This window comes from Panthera onca, chromosome C1 (assembly GCF_046562875.1).
Source record: "Panthera onca isolate mPanOnc1 chromosome C1, mPanOnc1 haplotype 2, whole genome shotgun sequence".
In the NCBI taxonomy this organism is placed as follows: Eukaryota; Metazoa; Chordata; class Mammalia; order Carnivora; family Felidae; genus Panthera; species Panthera onca.
Genome location: NC_138346.1, coordinates 213,479,632 through 213,506,228, shown reverse-complemented (window position 1 = coordinate 213,506,228; position 26,597 = coordinate 213,479,632). Strand labels below are relative to the sequence as shown.

Below are 26,597 nucleotides of genomic sequence, written 5' to 3'. Positions count from 1 at the left end.
TTTATCTAGTGCTGCAAAACGTTAGTGACCATCAGGAGCCACATGCCCAGCTCTGCCGTCCTGTGTGTAAGGCCGCCTCTGGGTGTCTGTCTGCCCCCACCCTCTCTTCCCTTATCCCTGCGAATTGATTCACACATAATCTGATTAATATGAACAGCAGGCATCAGGACTGGCAGGTCTTGACATTTACTCCCTAGGAAGCTTCAAGGGGGTGGCAGTGGAGCTCCTCCAGCCCGGAGCCAGACTGCCTGGGTTCAAATCCCGGTTCCACCAGTTACTGGCCCTGTGAGCTTGGGCAAGGTGTGTCCTAATGTAGACAAAGTACAGTATTATCATCAGAGGCCTGGAGCTGGAATATTTTAGCATTAGGGTTAGAGTTCAAACCCCAGGTCCACCATTTACCACCCGAGGGACTTTATGCAAGACAGTTAATTTCTCTGTGCCTCAGTTTCCTCCTCATCGGCACAGGCGAATAGAATCAATAGTACCTACCACACACAAGACTGCAGGGGCAATCGGATATGTGAGTACGTGGAAAACTCCTGGCACATAGTAGGCTCCATCATTTGACTATTTCAAACAAGGTCATTCTTTTCAGGTGTGGAGATCGGCTAGGGGAGGGAGGAGCGGATGCACTCGGCTGGCTTTATAGACAAAGGGGGCTGGGCTCCCGGGCTCGCTCAGGCCTCCAGAAGGTCAACCGGACCGGGGATCCAGCTCCCAGCTCCGGTCTGGCCCCGCCCCGCCCCGCCCCGCCCCACCTGGCGTCTCCCGGCCCCGCCCCGCCACTCCTAGCCCTGCCCCTGCGCTAGTCTCGCGCACTTTCAAAGTGCGCGAGCTCGGCCGAGACCCGGGGCCGACGGTTGGCCGGGCGAAGCCATTTGTTACGCTACGTGGGGGGAGCTAGCAGCCTACGCCTCCATATTTTTGTCAACTTTTAGCCTTTCAGGCTCAGGTGCTGGTTTTACTGTCGCCTTTAAGTCCGTTCTGCTTGCTCAGCCTCCCGGAAGGGAGCCGTGCCGCTCTGGGGAGAAGGTCGTTGTGCCTCGGTGCGGCGTCCTTCCCCTCCCGACGGGGAGCCGGTGGGAGAGGACGACGGCCGGCGGGGGGAGGAGGCGGCCCTAGCGCCATTTTGTGGGAGCGAAGCGGTAGCTGGGCTGCTCCTGGAACCGTCGCTGCTTCGGGTTCCCTGTCGGGCTTCCTAGCAGCGGCCTCACGGGTGAGTCGCGGCCGCTTCTCACCGAGGACGCCCTGGGGGTCTCGGCCTCCGCACGCCGCGGCCCGAGGCGGACGCAGCGGCTTCCGCCCCCGCCCCGGGAAGGGAGCCGTGGGGCCGGGTCCGCCTGGTCCTGCCCGAGCGGGCTCGCGCGGGCGCGACGTTAGGGGCCTGGCGCTGGGTGGCAGCCGGCGCCGAAGCCGGGACGCTGGGCCTGCGGTGCCGTGCAGCCCGGGGCGGCGCTTCCGGGCCCTGGCAGGGCTCTGTGCTTTCGGCGCTTCGCACGCCGGGGGACGCCGCCAGCCTGGGCCCTGTGCCCCTGCGTCTGGTCCTCGGGCCGCGCCGAAAAACCCCTCCCTCGGCCGCCACGCGCTGGCTTGTGGGAGGTGGCGGCCCGCGTCGCGAAGGACCTGTTGTCGCTGTCCTCGCCCGAGTGTGGGGAGCCCCCGGAAGTCCCACAGGGAGGAACAGGGAGGAACTTTTCTTCCTGCTCTCTTCACCTGGCTCGCTGCTGCTATTTCTCAAGACACAGCTTCTGCATCTGGTTCTTAGGGACATCAGCTTTCATTCCCACACACGTCTCAGCCCCCAGGATGATTATTTACTTCTTTCTGGCAGCGTATATCAAGGTCGTAATAAATAACTGTTTGGTATCCTCTCCGGATGTTCCCCCGCCCCCAGTAACCACCTTGCCACCTGCGACTGTTTTCAGTTGAGCATCTGATGCCTAGTAGGCACGCGGCAAGTGTTTATAGCAGGACTGAAATCGCAAGGCATCGTGTTTTGTTAGGAGTCACTGGCCTTGCCTTTGCCTCGTTTCGGTGGTAACCCGCACGTGTAAGAGCCCAAACAAACAGCAGAGATGTCCCCGGAACGTGGACGTGGTGGTGGTGGTAACCAGGTGATGATAAGGAAACAATTACTCTGACTCGGGTGTCGGTCATTAATGGTTCTTTTTCCTTTAAGAAAACTAAGAGAAGATGTCTGAATATATTCGGGTAACCGAAGATGAGAACGACGAGCCCATTGAAATACCCTCAGAAGACGACGGGACGGTGCTGCTGTCCACGGTGACAGCCCAGTTTCCAGGGGCCTGTGGGCTGCGCTACAGGAATCCGGTGTCTCAGTGTATGAGAGGCGTCCGGTTGGTGGAAGGAATTCTGCACGCCCCCGAAGCCGGCTGGGGAAATCTGGTATATGTTGTCAACTATCCCAAAGGTTCGTTGCCGTTTGGCTTTGCAACGCTCAAGCGTTTGTTTCTCATTCTAAGTCCGATCATGGCCTCGTTTCACGGCGAAACGTCTCCTATAACCCAAGTATTTCTCTAAACGTTGCTGTTAGCTGCTAGTCCTAATTAGTGAAAGTTGGAAATACAGAATTTTTTTGAGAGAAGACTATGTATTATGTGAACAGATGCTGCCAAGTTAATGCCAAATTTAAGGAACCGCTGAGAATGCTTTGCAGTAATCAGCCTCTTGTAAATAGATTCTTTTCAGGTGGCCTGATGTTTTGCTTTGGTTTTTGGTCCTTGCAGGCTTCCATGAGTCATTCAGTTAATCTGATGTTTTTGCCCCTTAAATCGATTGCTGTAACCCAAATCTGAATTAGTGCAACTATAATTTGGGATTTTGGTCTTATTCTCACGGCCCCTTATCACTGATGTTCTAAATCTAAAAAAAGGAAATATGAAGGAATGGTGCCAAGGAAGTAGGTACATTTCAGCAGAAGGAATTTGCTGTAGTTGATCTGTTTTGTTAAAACGCGATACCAACAAAGTATCATTTTTCATTAGTATGCAAGACTTTGACTTCCACTTTGAGAACATTTTTAACAGCAACTTGGGGTTTTTTTTGTTTTTTGTTTTTCGTATGCTGTTTTTCGAGCCATTGGCTATAGATTAATATTTACCCAAATGTAAAATGTCACGTAAGGGCACCTGGGTGGCTCAATTGGTTAAGTTCTTGATTTTGGCTCAGGTCATCATATTGCAGTTCTCAAGATCGAGCCTCGTGTAGGGCTCTGCGCAGACAGTGAGGAGCCTGCTTGAGATACGCCCTCCCGCCCTCTCCCCTCCCCATGCTCGCTCTCAAAATAAACAAACATTAAAAAAATAAAATGCCATTTAGATGATAACGTGTCAGTACAGGTTCATCGGTTGTAACAAATGTCCCATACTGGTTTGGGGGGTTATTGATAATGGGGAGAAGCTATCCATGTGTGAAGGAAAAGGGGGTGGGAAGTCTCTGCCATCCTTCCAATTTTGCTGGGAACCTGAAGCTGCTCTAAAAAATAGTCTTTCTGAAAATCTCACTTAGTTCCTTTCCTCTTCTGAATACTGAGGATTTTTGTTTGCTTTAATGTCAGTTTATTTTTGAGAGAGCAAGAGCGAGAGTGGGGGAGAGGCAGAGAGGGAGACACAATCCCAGAAGCAGGCTCCAAGCTGTCAGCACAGAGCCTGACAACATGTGGCTCTAACTCACAAACTGAGAGCATGACCTGAGCCAAAGCCAGACGCCTAACCGACTGAGCCGCCCAGGTGCCCCCCAAATACTGGTCTTGAAAAATAACCTAAGATTTTGGTTTCTGTTACAAAATCAATGTGAGTTCACTGTTGAAAGTTTATAAAAGAAAGAAAAAGAAAATTGAAATTACCCTTAAAATCTACAGCTGGAGATAAAAGTTGATTGTGTTTTGGTCCGTAACTTTTAACTGATAGGCATTAAGGTAAGCAGATATGTTTAGTAGGCATAAAGATATCACAGCACTGTTTTTTAACCTGTTTTTTTTTTCCTTCTTAATGTGTTTTAAAGTCCAAAATGAAGTAGAATTAGTTTTGTTTTGATGTGCCTTTTGAGAGGAGAGAACAAACCATGGTAATCTTGAGATCCTGCAAAACCAGAGGTGGGAGGGAGTCCCTGCATTCGCACCAGAAAAGCCCTTCAGCCACTTATTCAGTCCCTCCTTCTGTCTTGGAGAGCTGATGTCACTCCTTGCCAAAAGTTTTCAGTATCTTATTCTTAGAATCTTTTTGCTTGCCGTTGTTAGGTGTGGGAGTTAATATGTCCTAAGAAGTGTTAAATGGGGAGTTCACTGAGAGATTTCTGCTCATTTTGTTCAGATAACAAAAGAAAAATGGACGAGACGGATGCTTCTTCAGCAGTGAAAGTGAAAAGAGCGGTCCAGAAAACATCTGATTTAATAGTGTTGGGTCTCCCGTGGAAAACGACTGAACAGGATCTAAAAGAGTATTTTAGTACCTTTGGAGAGGTTCTTATGGTTCAGGTGAACTTTGATTTCATTTGACAGTTTTTCTTCTCCAGTGAATTCTTTTCCCCGAATTCCTGCAGTTTAGTGACACTGCCCTTCATGTTCAGCAGATAGTATCTTTAACATTTGTTACATGTATGCATAGGGGATGCCGAAATGGTTCGGGTGCCTGGCGGGGTTAGTTGGTGGAGTGTGTGACTCTTGATGTCAAGCCCCGTGTTGCGTCTAGAGCTCACTTAAAAAATTTGGGTTATACTCTTTCCCTTTATGCATATATTCTATATTAACTTAGATTGTTGGGAGATTTAAAAAAAAACTTTTTTTTTAAGTTTATTTACTTTGAGAAGAGAGCGTGAGTAGGGGAGGGAAAGAGAGGGAGAGAGAACCTCACGCAGGTGTGGACCCTGATGCAGGGGTTAAACTCAGGACCCTGAGATCATGATCTAAACTGAAATCAAAAGCCAGGCAACCAATTGAGCCACCCTGGGTCCCTAAAAAAAACACCCATTTTTTTTTAAAAGGGGGAGCCACCTGGCTGGCTCAGTTGGAGGAGCGTGCAGCTCTTGATTTCCATGTCGTGAGTTCAAGTCCCATGTTGGGTGTAGAGATTACTAAAATAAATAACTTTTAAAGAAAGATAAAAACACTTATTTCCTGTTTTTCCAATTTAAGAATGTAAACATTAGAGGGGTGCCTAGGTGACTTAGTTGGTTAGGCATCTGACTTCAGCTCAGGTCATGATTTCACTGTTCGTGAGTTTGAGCCCTGCATCGTTCTCTCGCTGTCAGGACAGAGCTGGCTTCAAATCCTCTGTCTCCCTCTCTCTCTCTCTCTGCCCCTCTCCCACTCTCTGTGCAGGCACGTGTTCTCTCTCTTCCTCTCTCTCTCTCTCTCTCTCAAAAATAAGTAGTTTAAAAAAAATGTAAATGTTACATCTAATTTATCTTTGCATTGTAAACCAAGTTGTTAAAATTCTGTTTCATAACATGATTATTAACATGATCTGGATTCAACATTTACTCTCCTGTTGTTTTTACTTCAAGAATAACTTGGTTTAAATTTTAATTAAGCAACTCCATCCGAGTGAAGCCATTCAAATTAACCAAGGAACTCTGATTTGGGAGTGTGTGAGTGTGTGAGATTTTAGTAAATTTCAGTGATTTTTTTTTTTTCCCCCCTAGGTCAAGAAAGATCTTAAAACTGGTCATTCAAAGGGGTTTGGTTTTGTTCGTTTTACGGAATATGAAACCCAGGTGAAAGTAATGTCACAGCGACATATGATAGACGGACGATGGTGTGACTGTAAACTTCCTAATTCTAAGGTACTTTACTCTTTTTTCCTCTGCTTTGGGAATTTTGCTTTGGGAATTTCCTCTGCCTTGGGAATTTTTGTCAAATTTTGACAAAACTCTGTTAGAAGACACTGTAGAAAAATAGTAAATGTACTTGGAAAAGGTAGGGGCGGGTATATTCCTGAAACATTTTGTCTCGTTAAAGCCTTAGGACCTTAACGCATGCTGAATGTTTTATGTTTGTTTGAAATACTTAGTTTATTACCTCTCTTACTAAAACTTCGTTCGTTTTATTCTTTTTTTTTTTTCTTTGTTATTTCTGGTGAGTGAACAGTTTCTTACGTGGTTACGTGTTAAAGCACAAAGACAGTGAGAACACATTAATCTTGTCACAAAGGCCTAATTTAATTTGTTCCTAGCAAGCAAGACTTACTTGGAGAGTTACCATCTTTGCCAGGGCGTTCCTCAGTCATTGACTTTCCTTAATCTAAATAAACCTTCTTGAACTTGAAACCTTAAGACTTCGGAGGCACCTAGCCGGCTCAGTCCGTAGAGCGTGCAACTCTGGATCTTCGGGTTGTGCATCTGGGCCTCGTGTTGGGTGTAGCGATTACTTAAAAATAAAATCTTTAAAAAATAAAATGTTACTCTTCGCTGAAGCATTAAAGAGAAGTGCTAATACAGAAGAATGTATCTCCTTTTTAATGACTAATCGCATATAAGAGGCAGATCGCTGTCGTTACATCCTCTATCATAATGCTCTTTCATAGCTCATAAAATATTTCTCATGTTTTTCTTTCCTTTCGATTTGACCAGCAAAGCCCAGATGAGCCTTTGAGAAGCAGGAAGGTGTTCGTTGGGCGCTGTACAGAGGACATGACCGCCGATGAGCTGCAGCAGTTTTTTTGCCAGTATGGAGAAGTGGTAGACGTCTTCATTCCCAAACCGTTCAGGGCTTTTGCCTTCGTTACGTTTGCAGACGATCAGGTACTTTTCTCTTTAATGATAGTCCTCTGACTGGGTAATTTGTCGCGAAGATTTCCCATCCCGCTGATTGCCGTCCTCAGCTGAGCTTTCTCACCTTGTAAGCTTTGGGATATGTATGGGTCTAGATAGTCGTCATAAACCCTTTAGGTATTTTTTCAGGATGTGGCACTTAAGTGGGAGTGTTTTCTATCTTTTGAAAATAAGCTGAAAAAGTCCGTGCTGCTGTTACTACAGCTAAAGTCCATTTTACGGGTTTAAATGAAATGAGCTTATTTTTCCTCCCGCGTAGACACTGGCTTGAAATCTAAGTTTGATTGCTACTCTGGTGCATGAGTCAATGGTTTAATTTCCTTTATTTACATCCCCTATTTCTTATAGGTTGCCCAGTCTCTTTGTGGAGAGGACTTGATCATTAAAGGAATCAGCGTCCATATATCCAATGCTGAACCTAAGCACAATAGCAATAGACAGTTAGAAAGAAGTGGAAGATTTGGTGGTAATCCAGGTGGCTTTGGGAATCAGGGTGGTTTTGGTAACAGTCGAGGGGGTGGAGCTGGTTTGGGAAACAATCAAGGTAGTAATATGGGTGGGGGGATGAACTTTGGCGCTTTTAGCATTAATCCGGCAATGATGGCAGCTGCCCAGGCGGCACTGCAGAGCAGCTGGGGCATGATGGGCATGTTAGCCAGTCAGCAGAACCAGTCAGGCCCATCGGGTAATAACCAAAGCCAAGGCAACATGCAGAGGGAGCCAAATCAGGCCTTTGGTTCTGGAAATAACTCCTATAGTGGTTCTAATTCAGGTGCAGCGATCGGTTGGGGATCCGCATCAAATGCAGGGTCAGGCAGCGGTTTTAATGGAGGCTTTGGCTCAAGCATGGATTCTAAATCTTCTGGCTGGGGAATGTAGACGGTGGGGTTGGTATAGACTGGTGGGAATTCAAATTTTTCTAAACACATGGTAAGTATATTGTAAAATACATATGTACTGAGAATTTTCAGAATTGGTCTGTTCAGTGTGGAGTATATTCAGCAGTATTTTTGACATTTTTCTTTAGAAAAAGAGGAAAAGCTAAAGGAATTTTATAAGTTTTGTTACATAAAGGGTTGAAATATTGAGTGTTTGAAAGTGAACTGCTGTTTGCCTGATTGGTTAAAAAAAAAAAACAAAAAACAAAAAACCCAACACACTACAATTGATATCAAAAGGTTTCTCCTGTAATATTTTATCCCTGGACTTGTCAAGTGAATTCTTTGCATGTTCAAAATGGAAACCATTGATTAGAACTACATTCTTTTCTCCTAGTTTTAATTTGAACCCCACCATATGAATTTTTTTCCGTAGGAAAATCTCCTTTTTTGGAGATCATGGTGTCAGTGTTTGGTTCTTTTGTTTTCGTTTTTGTTTTTTTTAACACTTGTCTCCCTTCATGTGCAAAAGTACAATATGAAGCCTTCATTTAATCTCTGCAGTTCATCTCATTTCAAATGTTTATGGAAGAAGCACTTCACTGAAAGTAGTGCTGTAAATATTCTGCCATAGGAATACTTCCGTCTACATGCTCTCTCATTCAAGACTTCGTCATCACACTGCACAGGCTGCGTCTTTGACGGTGGGTGTCCCATTTTTATCCGCTACTCTTTATTTCATGGAGTCGTATCAACGCTATGAACGCAAGGCTGTGATATGGAACCAGAAGGCTGTTTGAACTTTTGAAACCTTGTGTGGGATTGATGGTGGTGCCGAGGCATGAAAGGCTAGTATGAGCGAGGAAAGGAGAGAGCGCGTGCAGAGACTTGGTGGTGCATAATGGATATTTTTTAACTTGGCGAGATGTGTCTCTCAATCCTGTGGCTTTGGTGCGAGAGTGTGCAGAGAGCAATGATAGCAAATAACGTACGAATGTTTTTGCATTCAAAGGACATCCACATCTGTTGGAAGACTTTAAGTGAGTTTTGTTCTTAGATAACCCCGTTAGTTGGATGTGTTAAGTGAAACGATACTTGTATTTCCCCTCCCCTTTTGTCAACTGCTGTGAATGCTGTATGGTGTGTGTTCTCTTCTGTTCCTGATCTGTAAGTGTGGTCCTGTGAACTGAAGCTGGTGGGTTGAGAACATGGGCTGAGCTTGTGGTGTGCTTTGCAGGAGTACTGGGAAGCAGAGTTCACCAGTGAGCTCGGGGTGTCGCCACGAAGGGTGGAAGTTCTAATGTCTGTCAGCTACCCATAAGAATGCTGTTTGATGCAGTTCTGTGTCCCGTGCTTGGATGCTTTTTATAAGAGTTGTCAATGTTGGAAATTCTTAAATAAAACTGATTTAAATAATATGTGTCTTTGTTTTGCAGCCCTGAATGCAAAGAATTCATAGCAGTTAATTCCCCTTTTTTGACCCTTTTGAGATGGAACTTTCATAAAGTTTCTTGGCAGTAGTTTATTTTGCTTCAAATAAACTTATTTGAAAAGTTGTCTCAAGTCAAATGGATTCATCACCTGTCATGCATTGACACCTGATACCCAGACTTAATTGCTATTTGTTCTTGCATTGTCCAAAGTGAAAAGTTTTTTTTTTTTTTCTTTTTAAACCTAGTTTTTAATAAGTCTGGGTGACCGCACCTAAAATGGTAAGCAGTACCCTCCAGTTTTTTTATTAGTGCCTCTGTGCATTTGGGTGATGTTCTATTTACATGGCCTGTATAAATCTCCATTGGGAATCATGCCTTCTAAAAATATTCTTATTTGGGGGGAGTGGGAAAAACAACGTTGATTATTTTCAAATGCTTTGTAGCAAAGCATAGCAGTTGGAAAGGAGGGCATTTCAGCACCTTTCTAGTTTGGGATTTGAAAAGTGGAATTAATTGCAGTAGGGATAAAGTAGAAGAAACCACAAATTTATCTTGTGCCTGAAATCCATTACAAAGCCTGATAGCTTTAAGAACTAGCAGGGTGGGATGTCTGTCTGAAAGTGTTAAGGGAAATGGGCTTTGTCCTCCACAGGTGGGGGAATAGAGTAACGTTGAGTGAAATCGTTTACAGAAAACTCAGATCAGACTCTCACGGCGCATTGTGCAGTATGTAAAAGCAATAATCTATGATTCTCTGTTGTACTTTTTATGTAACTGCTGTGAGAGTTGAGCTTGTTTTCTGATGGAAGAATGTTAACATTTTTGTGTCGGTAGTTTACCTGATGCCCTTATCTAATTAGATGATGGTAACTAGGTTTGTCATTTTTCAAGTTACGTGTTTTAAGCTTTTAGAAATGAAGTCGTCCTTTAGACTTGTGATCGCCACGTTGTTTCGTTACTCAGTTTCCTCTGTAAAAGGATCTTGCATTGTTTTAATTTTTTTCTGCATCTCAATTGCATGATTTCCAAACCCTGTACCATCTGAATTTTGCATTTTAGCCCTTGCACTGTTACTCAGCAGCAGTAACATGGTAACACTTAAAATGGTATTCGGGGACCTCCAAAGACTAAACTGACAAGCCTTCAAGGAGCCCAGGGGTAAGTTCACTTGTCAATGGCATGGTTTTAATCCCTTACTTGACTTGTTGTGAATCTAGTTTCCGGTCTTAGAAGGCTTTCAATGTGCAGCAGCCTTCTGTTAACAATGTTTGTGGTACTAGTAGCTGTGGGTATTTAATTCTACCCTTAAAGTTAAAAAAAAAGAAAGAAAGAAAAAAATGAAGTCTAGAAGTAAAACTATTTGGCAAAGATTTGTTTTTAAAATTAAAAGTCTTATTTGGTCATCTCAATGCATTCATTCTTAAAACTTTTTTGAACCGGTTGAATAAAAAATTTGTTGCCACCACAGTTTAGTGTCTGGAGTCTTACTGGAAAAATTCAATTTCTTTTTTATATGTGACAAAGGTGATGGAAAGTTACTTTGGAAGAGTCTCAAGAAGTTCCCCTTTAATATGCACAAGAGGAATCAGGCAGAAACTCAAAATGAATTTTTGCATGAGTGGTAAATATTTGGCTAGAATGAAACTCTTTGTTAAATGTTAGCTGTTAAAACTTTAAGGAGGAATAGCCAGCCGAAATGACCTGAGGTCTTTAAGGTTAGCTGAGCTTAAAGTGTGTCCTTAGGGAAAGTATCTTAACCGCTTGATAATTCCAAAGATGTATGTGATAATTGGAATAATCTGTTGTTGAGTGCCAGGAGAGTAGCTCTTCATTGTGTATGAGTTCTATACTCAGCTCTTGTGATTTGTGATCTGTTGTTTTAAGTATGCCCAAGGATTTTCGTGTTCATTGTGAGAATTAAAAAAAACAACTACAGACTTATCTGTGCTATCGCCACTTAGCTCTGATGTCGTATTTCTTCTTAAGGAATTGCCACATTTGATTCAGCTGTCTTCTGAATTTGAACATTATTTAGGTTATTATTTCCAAGTGCCGGGAACATCCTCACAGCTGAATTAAATTCTTAGCGTTGGCGTTACTGGGTCAAAGACTGCATGCTTTCGGGGCTTTTCGGATACCTTGCCAAGTTGTCCTTTAGAAAAACCTGTGTTGTCTTTGACAATGTGAAATAGTGCTGTTCTGTGTTTTTCTTGTCTGCCAGTTGGATAAGTGAAAAATTACCTCTCACCAGTTGATGGCATTGGTTTTGCACATGGGAATCAGTCAGTACCTAACCTGAAGTATTGATGTTTCCATTTTATCTACAAAATCACGATTCAAGGTTATCCCTGAACCAGTACTGCTGTAATATATAAAGCTCTGTTAGAGATCAAGAACAAGTCCCCAGACAATGGAAGAGTTGTCAGAGAACATGAACGGGCAGTTTATAGAAATGCAGAGATCTGCTGCAGATACTGGACTTTGTGAGTCATGAAATGCAGATTTAACTGGTGGTTTCCTGTGGGATTGGCACAGGTGATCTCACTTGCCTGTGTCCCCTCGAATCCAGCAGGAAGCGGTGAGAAGCCCCAAGGGAGGGGCACCTGTGGTGGCCTTCTTCCCCGCAGTTTGCTTCTGGTTTTGGCGGTAGGGCAGTAACTGCCATGTTAATGTCTCTCGGGTCACGTTGCTGCTACGGTCTTTTAAAGGGGTTTCTAAAAATAAAGAATCCTTTTCTGATCGAAGACGCAACGAATTAAAAGTTATTAATTATGTTCTTGATCCAGGGAATATAGTTAACAACTTTTGTGTAGACCCCATACTGGTTTGCTTCCCCACAATTCATGGAACCCCAGGACACTATTCCTCCCACAAACCATGTCTGTGTCTCGTTATCTAGAAACACTAGTGCCCCTCCACTGTCCCCTTTGCAGCTGTCCTTGCCCCCGCCTTCTAAGCCAGCGCAAAGCATGTTTTCTGTCACCCTTCCCCCTGGATAGGGCTGCTTTTCGTACGCAGCGGCACATTTCTGATGATCGACAGTTGGAATGTCAACAAACATTAGACTTCTGGCAAGAAAACCCCTTTGGGTTAATCCCCAGCCAGACACGGTTCCGATGTCATTTGTCCTCATGAAGGATTCGGCTTCTTTTCGTGGCAAACAGATAGGCAGGATGTTGCTATCGATTACAACTCTGTTCTTCAACTTAATCAGTGCTATGTCGTTATCAAAGCCGGCATCGTGAGTATAGCCTTCGTGTATAAAAATGGCCTCGGCCCGGGCTTGTGTATAATGAGCTGACAGTCTCTTCAGGGCACCCATTCTGATCTCTAAGGAGGCGGCATCTTCTTTTTGCTCATATACGGCGTGAGCAGCTGTGAGGATCCAGTTGTCCTGTAGGAGTGCGCCTGCTGCCGTAGTTCGACCTAGTAATAGGACTTGCCAGGGAAAATCGCCAGGCTTTGCGTTCTGCCCTCCGTATATACGCCCTCTTACGGTGCGAGTTGATAGTCCACAAACTGGGGAAAGAAGCAGACACGTAGAGCCTTTACAGAAACCCAGTGGTGGTTTTTTCCATAATCATCCCCACTTTGGAATTGTATCTATTTAATATCATCCAAAAATATCATCGGGTGAATTGGTGGGTGTCCACCCACACAGGCAAGTGAGACTGCTTTAAAACGGCACAGTTCAAACCTGAGGAAACCTTTTGGTATTGGCGTTAGCTCCTCAGAAAATGAGGTGTATGAAAATTAGCTTTTAGAAACTAATTTGTTCTGCTGAAATAATTTGGCCTACACGATAGGGAGTATTAATAGGGCAGACAGGAATTGTCTGGGCTGATGTACTGGGGTGATGTGATTACAAGTCCAGTGAGAGGAAATAACCTTTTCATTGCTTCTGTTTTCCTGCTTGTAAAATGGGGTATTTACCCTGTAGTTCTGGGAAAGCAGGAACTAAGGTCACTGTTGCAGGATTTGCAAAATCACTTTCGCCTTTGAACATTGAAACGTTTTGCAAATCAGAATGTTGGCAGTTGTAGCCAGGAACCTTCAGGTTCGGAAATTACTATTTTAGTCTAGTTGGTTCTTCCAAACTAAATTTCCCTGTGTGTATTGCTAACTAAATACACTCATTAATGTAGCAAATATGTCTCCTGTTGTGGCAGAATACTTGCACTAAAACGTACAAATGTTGTGTCAGCTGAGATGTAGTTTTTTTAAGAAAACTAATTTAAGCCAGATAACGCAGGAGTAATGAATACATTATTACCTTTCTGATTTTTTTTTTAATGCTGTACTCAACTACATCTTCAGAGCCAATTGTGGCAAAAAAAAATTTTTTGGGGGGGTACTGTTCAAAAGGCAGATTGCATTAATGTTTAAAAACTAGATGTCGTTGAAAACAGTTGCTTAGGGAAATGAGTTATTAGCTTTGGGTTTTAATAGTTTTACAGAGAAGAAAAAGTTAACTCCACAGCAGGACTTGTGTTTATAAATGAAAATGGTTCAAGATAATTCTGAAAATGGTTTAATTTTTTACGCTCGCCTAGTTGTGAAGTCAAAAATAATCAATGACTGACGTGCAGTCGGCACCTCGCAGCCCCTCCGCATGGAAAGGGGAGAGTGAGAACGTATTATCTGGAAATAATAACTTGGTGTAAGAGCCAAGTGCTGAGGTTCCGTTTCTGCCCAACACCAGCTAGAGCTCGCTCGCCTCCCGCCCAGCTGTACTTTCCATCAATTACGCGTCTCTTGTGTAAATGTATCCATTACCAGGCTCACAGACCGGGAGCGATTTTTCTCCTTTGGAGCTCGTCCAGAATCCATCAGCCCCACACACATATTTACCTGCAAATCATTGGAAAAGCAAAAATGTTTAACTGCACGGAGAAGGTGGTTGTCATTTGCTTGAATAGCCCCTTGAAGAATGTTGATTCTGGAGCATCACCGGGAAAGAGAGGTGTCTGAATAACCATTTTACATGATTTCATAAATAGGAGGTCTCTGCATTAACCATGTTTGCTTGCAAAGTGGAAACCTTTTAGATGTGTAACTTGAATATGTATCAAGATCTCAAGTGCTTAATGATAAGGTTTTGACTTGTTAAATTAAACCATTTGGAATATATTGTGTGTTTGTAGTAGTCATTTACTAGATAAGATCTGTTTTCAGATTCTCGCAAATTGACATTAAAGTCACTTGAGCTGTAATACTTCACTTAGCGGGTGGGAGTAGTGCCTTTTAATCTTCCCTGCAGCCTTGGCCAAAAATGTTGGCTGAAGTTTATCTTCGGATCCTGAGGGTTTAGGTTCCAAATCACTCACCCCCAACTTGGAGCAGTTTGCTTACCATCCTCCGATCTCATCGTGTAGAAGATCTCGTTACAGCGGTATTGAATCTCCGCCTTGTATGTGGTCACTTCAGGACCTGTGATGTACTGCACTTGGCCGTTGGGTAGGTCTTCCGGCGGGCCGCAGTCCACAACTGGTCAAGGGAGAGGGAGGAGTCAGGTCGCACTAACCTGATTCGTGTCCAGCGCTGACCGTGAAAGGCCAGACGGGCAGGTGCCCGTGCTGCCGGGCGCTGTAGCCCGAAGCTCCCCCTGTGTGGGAACAACGCCGACCTTCTTCCCTGAAAATGGAGAGGTCGGCCTTACTGTGATCGTAGAGCATCGCCTTCCTCCCGTTCCGACCCGAACGGCTGGATTGCGGTGAGGCCCCTGGGGTGGGAGCGGCACGGTGCTTTCCAGAAGGAAGGGGTTTGAAGCCACCTGGGACTCCTTCGTGCCCGTGCCCTAACTTATGACGGAAAGTTCTGGGGCAAAAGGGCCTCAAGGAAGGAAGAACGGGGCACCGCCCACGCGTCCCTGGAGAGCAGTACTCCGTTTGCAGTTTGGCCCCGAGAGTCAACAGTGCGACGGAGGACTTGGTTTGTGCTAAGGCTCCTTGTCCCAAATTAACTTTTTAGGAGATCTGGAAGTCCTAGTACCTTGAATTTGCATTAGAATGTTCACCCGTTAGGACACGAGTGTGAACGATCTACCCAGGTTGGGGGATGAAGTGATAGCAGGCCAGAAGCCCTGCTTCACGCAAGGAGGTCGAAAACCCGACACTCGACACTCACTCGATGTTCTTTCTCCGAATATTCAGAGCTTACACTGAGATGGCAACCTAATAGCCGTGAGCCTGGTTCTGTGCCGAGTGCTGCTCTGATTCTCCGCAGAGAGGTGCCCACGGCTACCTGGCTTCATTAAAGTGGCCGCGCTGGGGTTCGGACCGGACTCCCAGCTCCCAACGCTCCCGTGGTGCCGGCTCTCCTGCTTTGGAACTAAGCATTGGTAGTCTCGGTGGTGGGGCCGAAGCCATGAAGTGAAAGTGTTTCAATTGCCTGTGGATTCTGTGGGAACCCTTGCACAAAATACGCACAAATACATTTACAGGGGCGCTACCCACAGCAGTGGATGTATTCGGAAAGACCTGGGGACAGCACACATGCCGTGGCGGGGGGGCCACGCAGCCACTAACGAGGGCGTGATTCTCCTGACCCTTGGGTGGACGTGGAAAGAGAGCCCGACAACACGGGGGAATCCGTGCCATCAGACCGAGTCTCCTTTTGCTTGAAGAGTGTGGACTGGCGAGATACGTTAGGATACACACGCAGCACGGGAGCTAAAGCACGTGAAGGCACGGACCTCCAAACTCGCAGGGGTAGTTGGGGGCAAAAGAGGCTCTCGCTGTAGGTGTCTGTAAACTTAGTTTTTCGACTTAACTTGCATTTTATCGTTGGGAAAACAACTTACGATGTGATTCTTAACTCGCAGGCTGGTAAGGACACCCTCGCTCCAGTCTGGTGTGTATGTGTCCGCGCAGTGACCCCCGTCCCTACAATATGGTGGCCTGTACCTGTGCACACGTGTGAGAGCGTGTGTGACCGCGGGCGTGTTCTAACAGCGGGATCGCGGGCCTTAAAGTGCCATTTTCTCTTTCCCATCCCGCACGGAGATTTCATACTTGGAAAAAACAGTTTTAAAGATTACGCTCGTCCAAAGGCGATACTTTTCCTAGTGGCTTGGTTCCCGTTTAACCTGTAAGAGCGCCCGGAGAGGCCGGCGAGGAGGAGCAGGTTTGGAACCCGGTCCCCGAGAAGCGGACCATTTCAGAAGAGACCGGAAGCAGGCACGGGCGGCACAAGCCGCGCGGGGATCTGGGGTCCCGGGGCCTTACTGCTGCACTGCGGCGTCGGCTTGTCCCAGGATCCGTCTTTCTGGCACACGGCAGCAAATGACTTGAGGGGCAGACGACCCTAAAGAAGAAGCCGGAAAGGGTTGCGTTACTCGTTTGTATCGGGACCCCACTCCCCGAAGCTCCGCTCCCGCAGCAGTGCCTGGGTGGGGGGGTGGGGGGGGGGTTCAGGGGGTGCCGCACCCACGTGACCGGCCACACCCCCGACTCTGCCTCGGTGCCCATGCGCGCTGGCGGCCGACAGCTCTGCCCGTTGTGTCGCCGATGCCGCAGACCTCTCCCTAAGAGAGGTGTTGGCGCTGCAGGGATCAAATGGTGACCTCTGCGGCAACCGCGGAACACTTTTCGCTCCCCACTGCAGTCCGGGAACACAACACGTCCAGTGCCTGCCGCTTTTTCACCAGTTCTTTACGTAAAGGGCCAAAGGGCGGTGGCCAAACTTTGGGGAAGGCCAGCCGGCTCCCGCGTGGAGCGAATGTGCGCGGAGTTTTCTAGCCTTGTGGCCATCAGCTGGGGGGGGGGGGGGGGGGGGGGGGGGACAGTTACTAAAAATACTTTCCTAGGCCTCGCCTGTGCGTTCTCAGTGATTGCTAGAATGGTTTGCAGAGAACGTGTCTGACTTACTGAAACGTTATTTTAAAGTTGGAAGTGAAAGATCACTTGGGCAGAGCAGAAGAAGCCTTTATGCTTTCAAGGAAGCAGGAGGGTTTGTTGTTCGTTCTTTTTCTCTTCCACCTCCCCCACCCCACCCCACCCCACCCCCCCCAGCCACCCCCCAGCAGAAACTGAAGAGGTTTGCAGTCCAAGGAGCTGCGGGCCAAGACCCTGGCCGGGAACTTTGCAAGGTGGGAAAAGTGCCGGGTTTTGTTTTGCTTCGTTTTGGACTCACTCCTCCGCAGGACTGGACTGAATAGCTAGCTATCGTTTCCCTGTTATTACTTTGTACCGCTGGGATTCAGTGACAATTTTGAAGAACATAAAGAGGACGTGTTAATCTCTTACCTGTGCCCCTGAAGCAACACAGTAAGCATTTTTTAAAAAAATTATCCTCCCTCACCCTTCACAGAGGTCACTATTTATAACTTTGCAGAATGTACCCTTTCCTAGTGCCGTTTAATCTTTGGTGCGCCCGGGACTTGTGGCACGGAAAGGTCGTCACGTGCCCGGGGGCGGGGCCTAATTTAATGCCAGGTGGCAGCCCGGGCCCCTCGAGCTGCCTTATAGGATGTGAACAGGGAAAAAAATCCCTTTTAATCACCAGCTTCGGAGAAGAAAAGGGCTTCTTTTCTTTCTTTCTTTTTTTAAAAGTTTATTTTGCTTATTTTGAGAGAGAGGGTGGGAGGGGCAGAGACAGAGAGGGAGAGAGAGAAACCCAAGCATGCTCAGCATGGAGCCCGCTGTGGGGCTCAAACCCAGAAACCGTGAGATCACCGCCTGAACCGAAATCAACAAGCCGGGGCTTAACTGAGCCGCCCCAGGTGCCCCTTAGAGCTTTTTGCATAAAGAACGAAAGAATTCTCCATAGACCTCTCTCTTCTAGGCCAGTTTATCTCTTTGAATGTTAGTGGCTAATCGTGGGCCGAAGAAAGCCCCATGCTGACCACAGCTAGTTTTCCACTTGCACCCATCTGCCGCTACGAATATGTAGCCACGTAAAAACCGGTCATGATCCCGCTGCGCTTGGAGCTCTGTGCTCACTTACCTGCAGGAGCTCGTACCCAGTCTCGCAGAAGACGGCGAAGCGGTCTTTCAGGACGTACTGGGCTTGCACAGGCGCGAGGCGGCCATTAGGTGGAGCCACCGGACCAGGGCAAGGCCGAGCTGCGCGGGGGGGGGGGGGGGGGGGGGTTGGAAACCGGGTTTAGGGGTTTTGATGCGGCCTCTCGAAGGCCAGTCTGAATGCAGCCATTTCCAGGTCTTGATTTTATAGCCGGAACACTTAACACACAGAGAGAGCTCGCCACAAGTGGGGCAGACCGCTTCCGAGTTCAAACCAGAGGCCAGATGACCCTGTGGGGCGCGTATTGCACCGATCGGGATTAGTAGCCGCGCCTGGGTCTCCCGGAAAGCGGCGTTGCCGAGCCGGGCACCCGGGGGGGCGTCTGCTCTGCCCCCGGGGACCTTACAGTCCCTGCCGCAAACCAAGAGAGTGTCGCTTGGAGGAAAAGAGCTAGACCCGCATTCGCAGCAATTACTCTTAGCCTCTCTGGGCCTCCGATTCCTCTGGGGGTCGTGAGGGCCGGATGTAAAGGCTAGTGCCTTGCTGAGCGCTGGGCCAGAGTGGGTGCGGGTGACCGCCCACAACAGCCCGGAGACACCTGGGGTTCCGATCCCCACCGGCGCTCAGGGAGCCTGTGCTTCCCCCTCGCCAGCACGTGCTCACAGCGCTCAGGCCCCCGGGGACACTGCCTTCCACTCCGGCCCCCAAACCCCAGCCTGGTGTCACCCTCCGCTTCCCCTCTGCCACGCCAGTGGTTTGCTAAGTCCCCCCAGCAGCGGGTCTCCGTGCCCTGGGGTGGCTCTCAGTCCCCTGCTGTCCCAGAGCCCTGCCCACCAGCGCCCCCTGCCCGGCCCACCCCCACCCCCACCCCTCCCCTGTCTCCAGGGACAGCCCTGGTGGCTGCCCTGCACCCAGGCCAGAGCCCTGCTCCGCTCAGCCTTGGCCCTTCACCCACCAGCCCGGCAAACCTGACTCCCCCTTTGAGTTGCTCTGAAAGCAGCACTTCCGTTGAAGATGTGTTATTACTCTGACCTACAGGAGAATGAATGAACCGGGGACAAACGAATCGGTCTCCTAGTTCCGGCCTCCCTCCTCCCAACCAGTCTCGCCCCTTCCCACATTTCTAACCGAGGTGGCCCAAGGGTCAATCTTTTCTAATCCAGTTTCCTCGTTTAAAAAATGACTCCAATCCCCATAATCCCAATTATCACTTCCTCTGAGCCACACCCTGTGCTCAGCGCCTTCCCTGCATCAGCCCAGGAAGGAACACCTTTCGAAGGAGACATTGTGCTTAATTGGGACGACTGGGACATTACGGCTCAGAAAAGTTACGTGAGAGGTTCGGTGTCACATAGCCAGGCAACAGGTTCGTGCCTGGACACACACCTAGGCAGCCTGACATCAAAGCCTGCACTCTGATTTCCTGGATGGGTGGGTGGGTGGAGAGAAGGATGGATGGATGGATAAAAAGATGGATGGATGGATGGATGGATGGATGGATAGAAAGATGGATGGATGGATGGATGGATGGATGGATAGAAAGATGGATGGATGGATGGATGGATGGAAGGAAGGCAGGCACTAAGGTTGGAGGGAAGGAGGGAGACATACTCTTTCCCCTAAGAGAAGGTGATCTTGCCTGGAACAATCCTTTCTTTTCTTTTGCTTATAACTGTCTTGCCCCCTCTTTCTTCCTAGGAAAACCCTCCATGTTTGCACGCCCCCCTTCAGAGCTCCCCTCCACTTGGTAGATGGGATGCTGCCCAAATCATGCATCATTTAATGAAACCAATTAGATCTTCACATTCACTCAGTGGGATCTTGTTTTCTGGTTTTGATGGCTGGATGTGAGGGGTGGTGCAATAGGGCACCCCAAAATATGACTCTTTAGCATAAGGATTGTTTTGAGCTGGTTATTTCCAGACATTGCAGACACAGGAGAGGCTCTGAGAACAGAGTCGAAGTTTTGCTTTTGTCAGGGACCTTTAGGTTGACAAAAGACACGTCCATTTTGTAAGCGTGTCCCCCTCTCTGCCCTAGAAGAAGGATGAATACGTCACTAGAAAACTCATCACCGGAGAAGGCAGGGTCTTAAATCTGTATTACGGACCTTACTTTCATTTACCATACTTCTCCTGGTCATGTCACCTGCCCGTAACTGGCTCCCCACCCCCCTCTCTTTTGTCTTTAGCTGAACATGGTAATCGAAGCCTGAGTTCTAAGTCCCCATTCTCCCCTGGGTAATCTCCCACGTGTGCATGAGACGTACCTCTTAACAAACTTGTCTGATTTTCTCTTGTTAATCTGTCTTTTGGTCCCAGCTAAGGATTTAGGAGGGAATTATTTTTTCCTCTCTTACAGAGGAAGGAGGGCTGGTTGGGTGGATGGAAGAGGGAGGGACAGGAGGAGGGGTGAGGAGAGGGATGGACACGTGGGCGGATGGCATTTCCTCTTGGGGTACCATTGTCTCTCACAGGCCATCCCCCGCCCCCCAAGCCTGCTTTGTCTTCTGGTGGAATTTGGGACATACTATCCCAAACTACAGCACCTTGGCATGTTGAATATCTTCTTAAACTGAAGGAGTTTGAGAAAACAGAAACAGGGAGATCCCTCAGACCTCTGCTCCCCGGCCCTTTGTCATTGTCACAGTCAGAAGACCCTCATGTACTGTCATGTGACAGGTGCCCTCCTTGTGCCAGGAGGGAAGGAGCATCCTTATCTCTAAAGACAAAGGGAGCCAAGAAGAATCCAAATAAACAGGCTTTCACTGAGTCCTCCTCCTGGCACCCCACCCCCCACCGCGTCTACCACACTGACCTTAACGTGTCATTTTTTTCCCCGTGACCATCCATCCACCTTTCTGCAAACCCGGCACAAAAGTACACAGGCCTGTTTCTTTGGGTCTTTCTTTCCTTATGACGTCTCCCCTGTAGAACTTACGTGAAATAAATCTGGACGTGTTTCTCCTGTTGATCTGTCTTTATCAGTTTACTTTTCAGACCCAGCCAGGGACCCTAAGAGGGTCGAGGAAAACTTTTTCTCCCCCTACACTTCCCAGGCCCAGCTAGGAAAAGTCCCATCCCGTGTGGCTCCTTGACTCTCCCGAAACAGCTTCCTGCTGGGATCTGAGACCCACTGGCCCTCACCTGTGCTGGTGTAGTGGATCTTCCAGCCCGTGTGGTCCCCCGACTGATCCGTGACAAAGGTGACGGTCACCGCGTTGCTTTTTGTTTCAATCCTGCTGGGCAACGTCGTCCCGCAAAATGGGCCATACTCCTCTTTGTCTGTTTGAATCTGAAGGCAGAAAGGGCCCTGTCACCTCAGGACCCGCCAGAGCCAGATGAGCTCCACATCCCGGGAACCTGACCTTGAGGGAGTCGTAGGGGCACAGGGCTTCAGGGTGCGTCTCCACGTCGAAGGACCCCACGAAGTCCAGGATGATGCTGAACCCCTCCTCCAGGTGGATGCCGTAGGAGCAACTGGACAGTTTGGGGTACGGCTGTGGGTATTCAGGGCTGCTGAGCACCCCCGACCGGCCGGTGAAGACCTGACCTGAACACAGGGCTGAGAGAGGGGGTGTTCCTGTGAGCCGGGCCGCAGGCAGCCTGGCTCCGCCCCGTCCGGCTGTCCTCACTGCGGTCCGGCCTGGGGGCCCCGCGCAGGCCCGCCCCACAGACACCTCCTCAGACCGAACACCCCGCCCCAGTGGTGAAGGGACAATCTGGAGTTTCTCGGGCTTCCTGGCTTTGGCTGAAACAGGTGACACCCGGATGTACATCCTCCAGGCCCCACTCACACCCCTGGGGCTCCTGGGCCAGAGTCACAACCCCGGGGGGGGGGGGTGGGTAAAGAAGTGAGCGAGGTCACCGGCGGGGTTGGGGGGGGACAGAGGGGGGCGGAGACGGGGGGGCGGTGAGGGATCCCTTCCTTATCTACCCCTGACCCCAGCAACTCCCAAGTTCATCCACCACGGGGCTCCCGCCCGCACCCGGCCCGGAGCAGTCCAGCCTTCCCTGGTTCCCCACGGAGAACAGCGGGGCCTTCTCTTGTCCACTTCCCCTCCCACCCTGGGCCTGGGCTCTGCCCCAGGGGTTGGTTGAGGCAAGTTCAAGTTCACACTGATCAAGCGTGTCTGGTGCCCTTTCCCCACTGGGCCAGCTGATTGTGCACTTGCTGAGGGAGCGTCTATACCAGCCATGGGAGGTGTCCGACCACCCCTGCCCCAGGCTGTAGACAGGGGGTGTGGGCATTCGAGCCGGGAGATTTCCAGAACTGAGGAGTCCCAGCACGGCCTTCCTTCCTCTGTGTGGCTGCTCCCCAGGGGCAGAGGGAACAGCCCCTGGGTGTGGGGGACCAGACCCCCCATCAACACAATCTCGCCGGGCCTCTCTGCTCGGGGTCAGGCTCCCCCAGCCCAGCACACGTGGGACAGGAGCCATCCTCTGAACAGGAGCTGGTCTCAGGATGCTCCCAGCTCAGCCCCTGGGGACCTAGTGGGGCGTAGAGAGAGCTCGGTTTCCCTGTGTGAACTCAGGCCAGCCCTCGCCCCTCTCTGGGCCTCAGTGCCCCATCTTCCAAATGGATTGGAGGCTGCTGAGTAAGCCTTTCTAGCAAAGAGGCCCGTGGCCCGTGGAGGGGACTCCCACTGACCGAGGTGCCTCCAGGCCTTGATGAGGGTAGGGAGAGAGGGGAGGCGGCCAGGGTGCACACCACGGCCCTCTCCCCACAGGGCCCCCCAAGAGACACGAAGCAGAAGGTAGAGGTGGAGGCAGGTTTATTGTTAGGTCCGGGGATGGGGCGGTCGGGGGGGCTGCAGCAATCTCGGCCCGACCCAGACCGGAGCCGGAGGTGAGGCTAGGGGCTCTGCTCTGGAAGAGAGAACAGAGAGACAGGGAGAGACACTGGGAGAGAGACACTGAGCAGGGGGAGGCGGGGTCAGCACTGAGGCTGGGGGCCGCCCTCTCGCCAGGACACCCCCGGGTTTCCTGCCGTCTGGCCACCTGGCGCCTGGCAGGAGTTCAGAGGGGGCGGGCAGCAGAGGCCGAAGGGGCTGGCCTGCTGGGAACCAGCCGCTTTGAGCACGCCCTGTCCACACTGGGAAGTTTTGTGCAGGGAAGCTTGTGTGAGCCAGGCCCGCGTCCCCCACTCTTCCCATCTGGGGGCCCAGGGCGGCTGAATGGGGGCGGGGGGTGCCTGGAGCCCAGACGGGATACACGGTGGGGGCCTAACACATGCGATTTACGGGAACGGGCTCAGGACCGATGGCCAAGCCGAGGGCAGAGGGAATGTGAGTGGATGGGACACACGGCAGGAGGGGACAGAAGATCAAAGGTGGGCCGGCGGCCTGCCAGGAGAAGTGCCCAGTGGGCCAAGGCCAGGGGTCCCTCCGGAGCCCTGGGCAGAGCGGCTATGGCCTTGAGGAGCTGGCTGTATCCTGGGCTAAGGTGGGGGCTGGGCTGGGCGCCGTGTCCGCCCCGCCCCCACGGCCACAGCTCACCTGAGCAGGTGCGCTTGTTGCGGTGGAGAACGTAGCCCGCGCGGCAGGAGCAGTAGAAGCCACCCAGGTGGTTGTGGCAGTGGTGGTCGCAAGGAGGCGCCTCTCCTGGGGGCACCTGGCACTCGTCGATGTCTGGGGGAGGAGCGGTCCAGGCGGGTGGTCAGAGGGAAGGAGAGGAGGCCGATCTGGGGCCTCGCGGCTGAGCCGAGAGGAGTCTCCTCATGTCCCAAAGAGGCTGGTGCCCGGCCAAGCATGTTCTAGCCCCAGGGGCACCGTAACGTCCCCGGGACGCTTGGAGGTAGAGGTCAGCACCACCTTCTCCAAACCAGGGACAGGTGAAGCGTCCTGCTCCGAGTCACCCAGCTAGCGGGTGATCGGTCGAACCCACCGAGCAGATTCCGCCAAACCCCGCTGCACCCTCCTGAGGAGCACAGAGAGGTTGAGCCACTTGCCCAAGGTCACACAGCGGGCCCCCCCACCCCGGAGCCGCTGTGTGAAATCAAGGGTCAGGCTCGAGGCCCACGCACAAGTACAGTGTGCCGGGCCGTCCGTTCTCGGCGGGGTAAGTGGGCTCCCTGGCCCTTGCACCACAGGGGGGGCTGTGGGCATGTCCCTGGCTCCGCCCCGTCAGGCTCAGTCGGAGGGCGGAAGGCATGGCTGTGACCGATATTTGCACCGGGGATGGTGTCGGACTGGGCTGCGGACTTCTCTCCCGCTGGCTTGGCAGGAATCCAGCCTCGGGGAGGTGAGGCTGAAGGGAGAGCTGGCCTGGCCCAAGACAGAGTCGCCCCCGGCCCGCAGATGGGCCCTCCCCCGCCCCCACCTCCTCTCGGCTCACCCTCTGCCGCATAGAAGGCCTCAAAGCCCGTGAAGGGCTTCTCGTTGGAGTAGTCGGAGTGGAAGGTGACATCCAGGCTGGAGGCCGGCGAGTAGAAAGTGTCGTTGCCGGGGGCCCGCTCCGTGTCTGTGCTCTCCTGCCCGCACAGCGTGGCCAGCACCTTGGTCCCTGAGCTCAGCTGTAGGGTCGGGGTCACAGGGAGGGAGGGCAAGACGCAAGGCCCGCCGTCCCTCCTTCCCTCCCTCGGAGGCCAGACCCCGCTCCCACGTGTCCCTGCCCAGCCCCCCCCCCCCCCCGCGGGGCCCCTTCGTCGGGAGCCCCCAGCCCCCGAGAGGGTCCGGGTCACCCCCCCACTCCATCGGCACCTTGACAAAGTCATACTCGCAGAGGTAGGAGAGCTCCAGGTGGAAATGGGTGAAGTAGAGGCCCAGGCGGTAGCCGGGGGGAGCCCTCAGGGTCCAGCGCTGGTCCTGGTTGTTGCCATACTCCCCGGGGAAGCCAGGAGATGCCAGGCGCCCGAACACGGGCTCGGGCCACTGCGGGCCCTGGGGTGCGGCTGCCGAGCCCCACAGCAGGCCCAGGAAGATCAGCAGCAGCCTGAGGGCGGCGGCACGGGGGTGGGTGAGGGCCCGGAGGCCTGTCCTCACCCCTCGCCCCTGCGGGGGAGGCTGGTGGGGGGGGGGGGCGCGGTGGTCCACTCACCTCATCGTGCACCCATCCAGCTGACCAGGCCGTATCTGGAGCCTCATGGTCTCACCTTTGATCTGTTTGTCCAGTGCCCAGCCCTGCCCCCAGCCTCCCTGACCCTGGGATTCTGGGAATTGACCCCGTGACTCCTGCTTGCCCCGGCTTTCCGGCAGGGAGGACAGGACGCTCCAGGAGCCAGGAATTGCACCTGGATGACAGATGGCCCCGGAATGAATCTTGGCTCCGTCCCTCACCCTTAACTTCCTCCTAAGGCCGGAGGGGGGCCTCCGTGACGACGATGGCTTCTGGACGGAGGTGGGGGATGCATTTATGTTTGCTCCCTCCTGAAACCCTATGCAAGATGGGAGAGAGAGGTTTCTTAAATGTCTTTTATTTTTGAGAGAGAGAGACCGCAAGTGAGGGAAGGGCAGAGAGAGAGGGGGTGGGTAGAGGATCCGAAGCGGGCTCCCACAGGGACAGCAGAGAGCAGCCCAATGTGGGGCTCAGACGCACTAATGGTGAGATCGTGACCTGAGCTGAAGTCAGACGCTCAACTGGCTGAGCCACCCAGGCGCCCCGGGAAGGAGAATTTTTAAAAACACATGAACGTATGAGGACGGAGGCTGTGGGAGAGGAGGCAGCGTTCCCGTCTTGGAAGCTGGGGAAATGGACAGGTGGAAATAACCCTCTAGAAAGCAACTCTAAATCGGCAACGGAAGGGGAAATCGGCTTGGGGATTGGCGGCACTGAGTCCTTCTGGAAGCGTTGAGAAGCTAGCCAATCCCGGGATGCCTGGGGGGCTCAGTCGGTTGAGTGCCCGACTCTTGATTTCAGCGCAGGTCATGACTCCAGTGTCATGAGAGCGAGCCCCGCGTCGGGCTCTGCACAGTCCTCTGCCAGACTAAAGCTTGGGGGTAGGATACGGCTGAGATGTGTGTTACTCTGTGGCCAGGCCCTAAGGGACGCTGCAACTTCTGTCTGGCTCTTTTTGGGATCACTTGCTCTGGGGGAGGCCAGCTGCCATGTTGTGAGGCCACTCAGTATCCCTGTGGGGGCCACATGGGGGAGGAACTGAGGCCTCCTAGCAACCACTGGCGTAATTTGCTGGTCACCCATCAAATCACCAAGGTGGTGAGGGACCCGTCTTGGAGGTTGCTCCTCCGGTTCCAGTTAAGGCCAGGTGACTGGCCGACGGCTTTGCCGCAAGCTTACGGAGGAGTCTAGGCTGCACCAGCTAGCTAAGCCACTCCCAAATTCCTGACCCGCAGAAAAGCACTTCAATCTGCCACCTTTGAGCTACTTTGCAACACAGCGAGAGATAATCCATAAAAATGGAAAAGAGCAAATCTCAAAATGCTAAAGGGAGAGGATTTCCAACATAGAATTCTGTACCTATCCGAATTCTATGCCCATCAGTCAAGCAGTGGAACAGGGACATTTCATGTGTGTCAGATTTTTCAAGCATCCCCTGCCCCCTTTCTCAGAAAGTTACTAGGGAATATGCTCCA

The 26,597-nt window shown here is 50.6% G+C and overlaps 2 protein-coding genes across 10 annotated transcripts; one reads left to right on the top strand and one right to left on the bottom strand.

Moving 5' to 3' along the window:
- Positions 1–905: 905 nt before the first annotated feature.
- Positions 906–14,231, top strand: TARDBP (TAR DNA binding protein). 8 transcript variants are annotated; one of them, XM_078452435.2, is made up of 8 exons: positions 906–1,219; positions 2,183–2,434; positions 4,335–4,498; positions 5,665–5,805; positions 6,592–6,762; positions 7,141–7,267; positions 8,305–8,374; positions 10,163–14,231. In XM_078452435.2, the coding sequence occupies exons 2-7, from the start codon at positions 2,197–2,199 to the stop codon at positions 8,370–8,372; spliced, it is 909 nt and encodes a 302-aa protein (XP_078308561.1). In that variant the 5' UTR covers positions 906–1,219; positions 2,183–2,196; the 3' UTR covers positions 8,373–8,374; positions 10,163–14,231. The 8 variants fall into 8 exon arrangements, 5 of the variants coding, with proteins under 5 accessions (XP_078308561.1, XP_078308560.1, XP_078308559.1 ...); XR_009607189.3 differs by having other exon boundaries at positions 907–1,219; positions 8,235–8,374; positions 9,107–14,231; XM_078452434.2 differs by having other exon boundaries at positions 907–1,219; positions 9,107–14,231.
- MASP2 (MBL associated serine protease 2) lies at positions 11,859–25,234 on the bottom strand. 2 transcript variants are annotated; one of them, XM_060622598.2, is made up of 11 exons: positions 25,105–25,234; positions 24,768–24,999; positions 24,403–24,580; positions 23,565–23,696; positions 21,435–21,631; positions 21,214–21,361; positions 18,050–18,168; positions 16,330–16,408; positions 14,456–14,590; positions 13,880–13,954; positions 11,859–12,622 (listed from the first exon to the last, which is right to left on the bottom strand). In XM_060622598.2, the coding sequence occupies exons 1-11, from the start codon at positions 25,149–25,151 to the stop codon at positions 11,859–11,861; spliced, it is 2,106 nt and encodes a 701-aa protein (XP_060478581.2). In that variant the 5' UTR covers positions 25,152–25,234. The 2 variants fall into 2 exon arrangements, with proteins under 2 accessions (XP_060478581.2, XP_078308557.1); XM_078452431.1 differs by lacking the exons at positions 11,859–12,622; positions 13,880–13,954; positions 14,456–14,590; ... (2 more) ...; positions 21,214–21,361; positions 21,435–21,631 and adding an exon at positions 22,810–22,935 and having other exon boundaries at positions 25,105–25,233.
- Between the last annotated feature and the right edge of the window lie 1,363 nt (positions 25,235–26,597).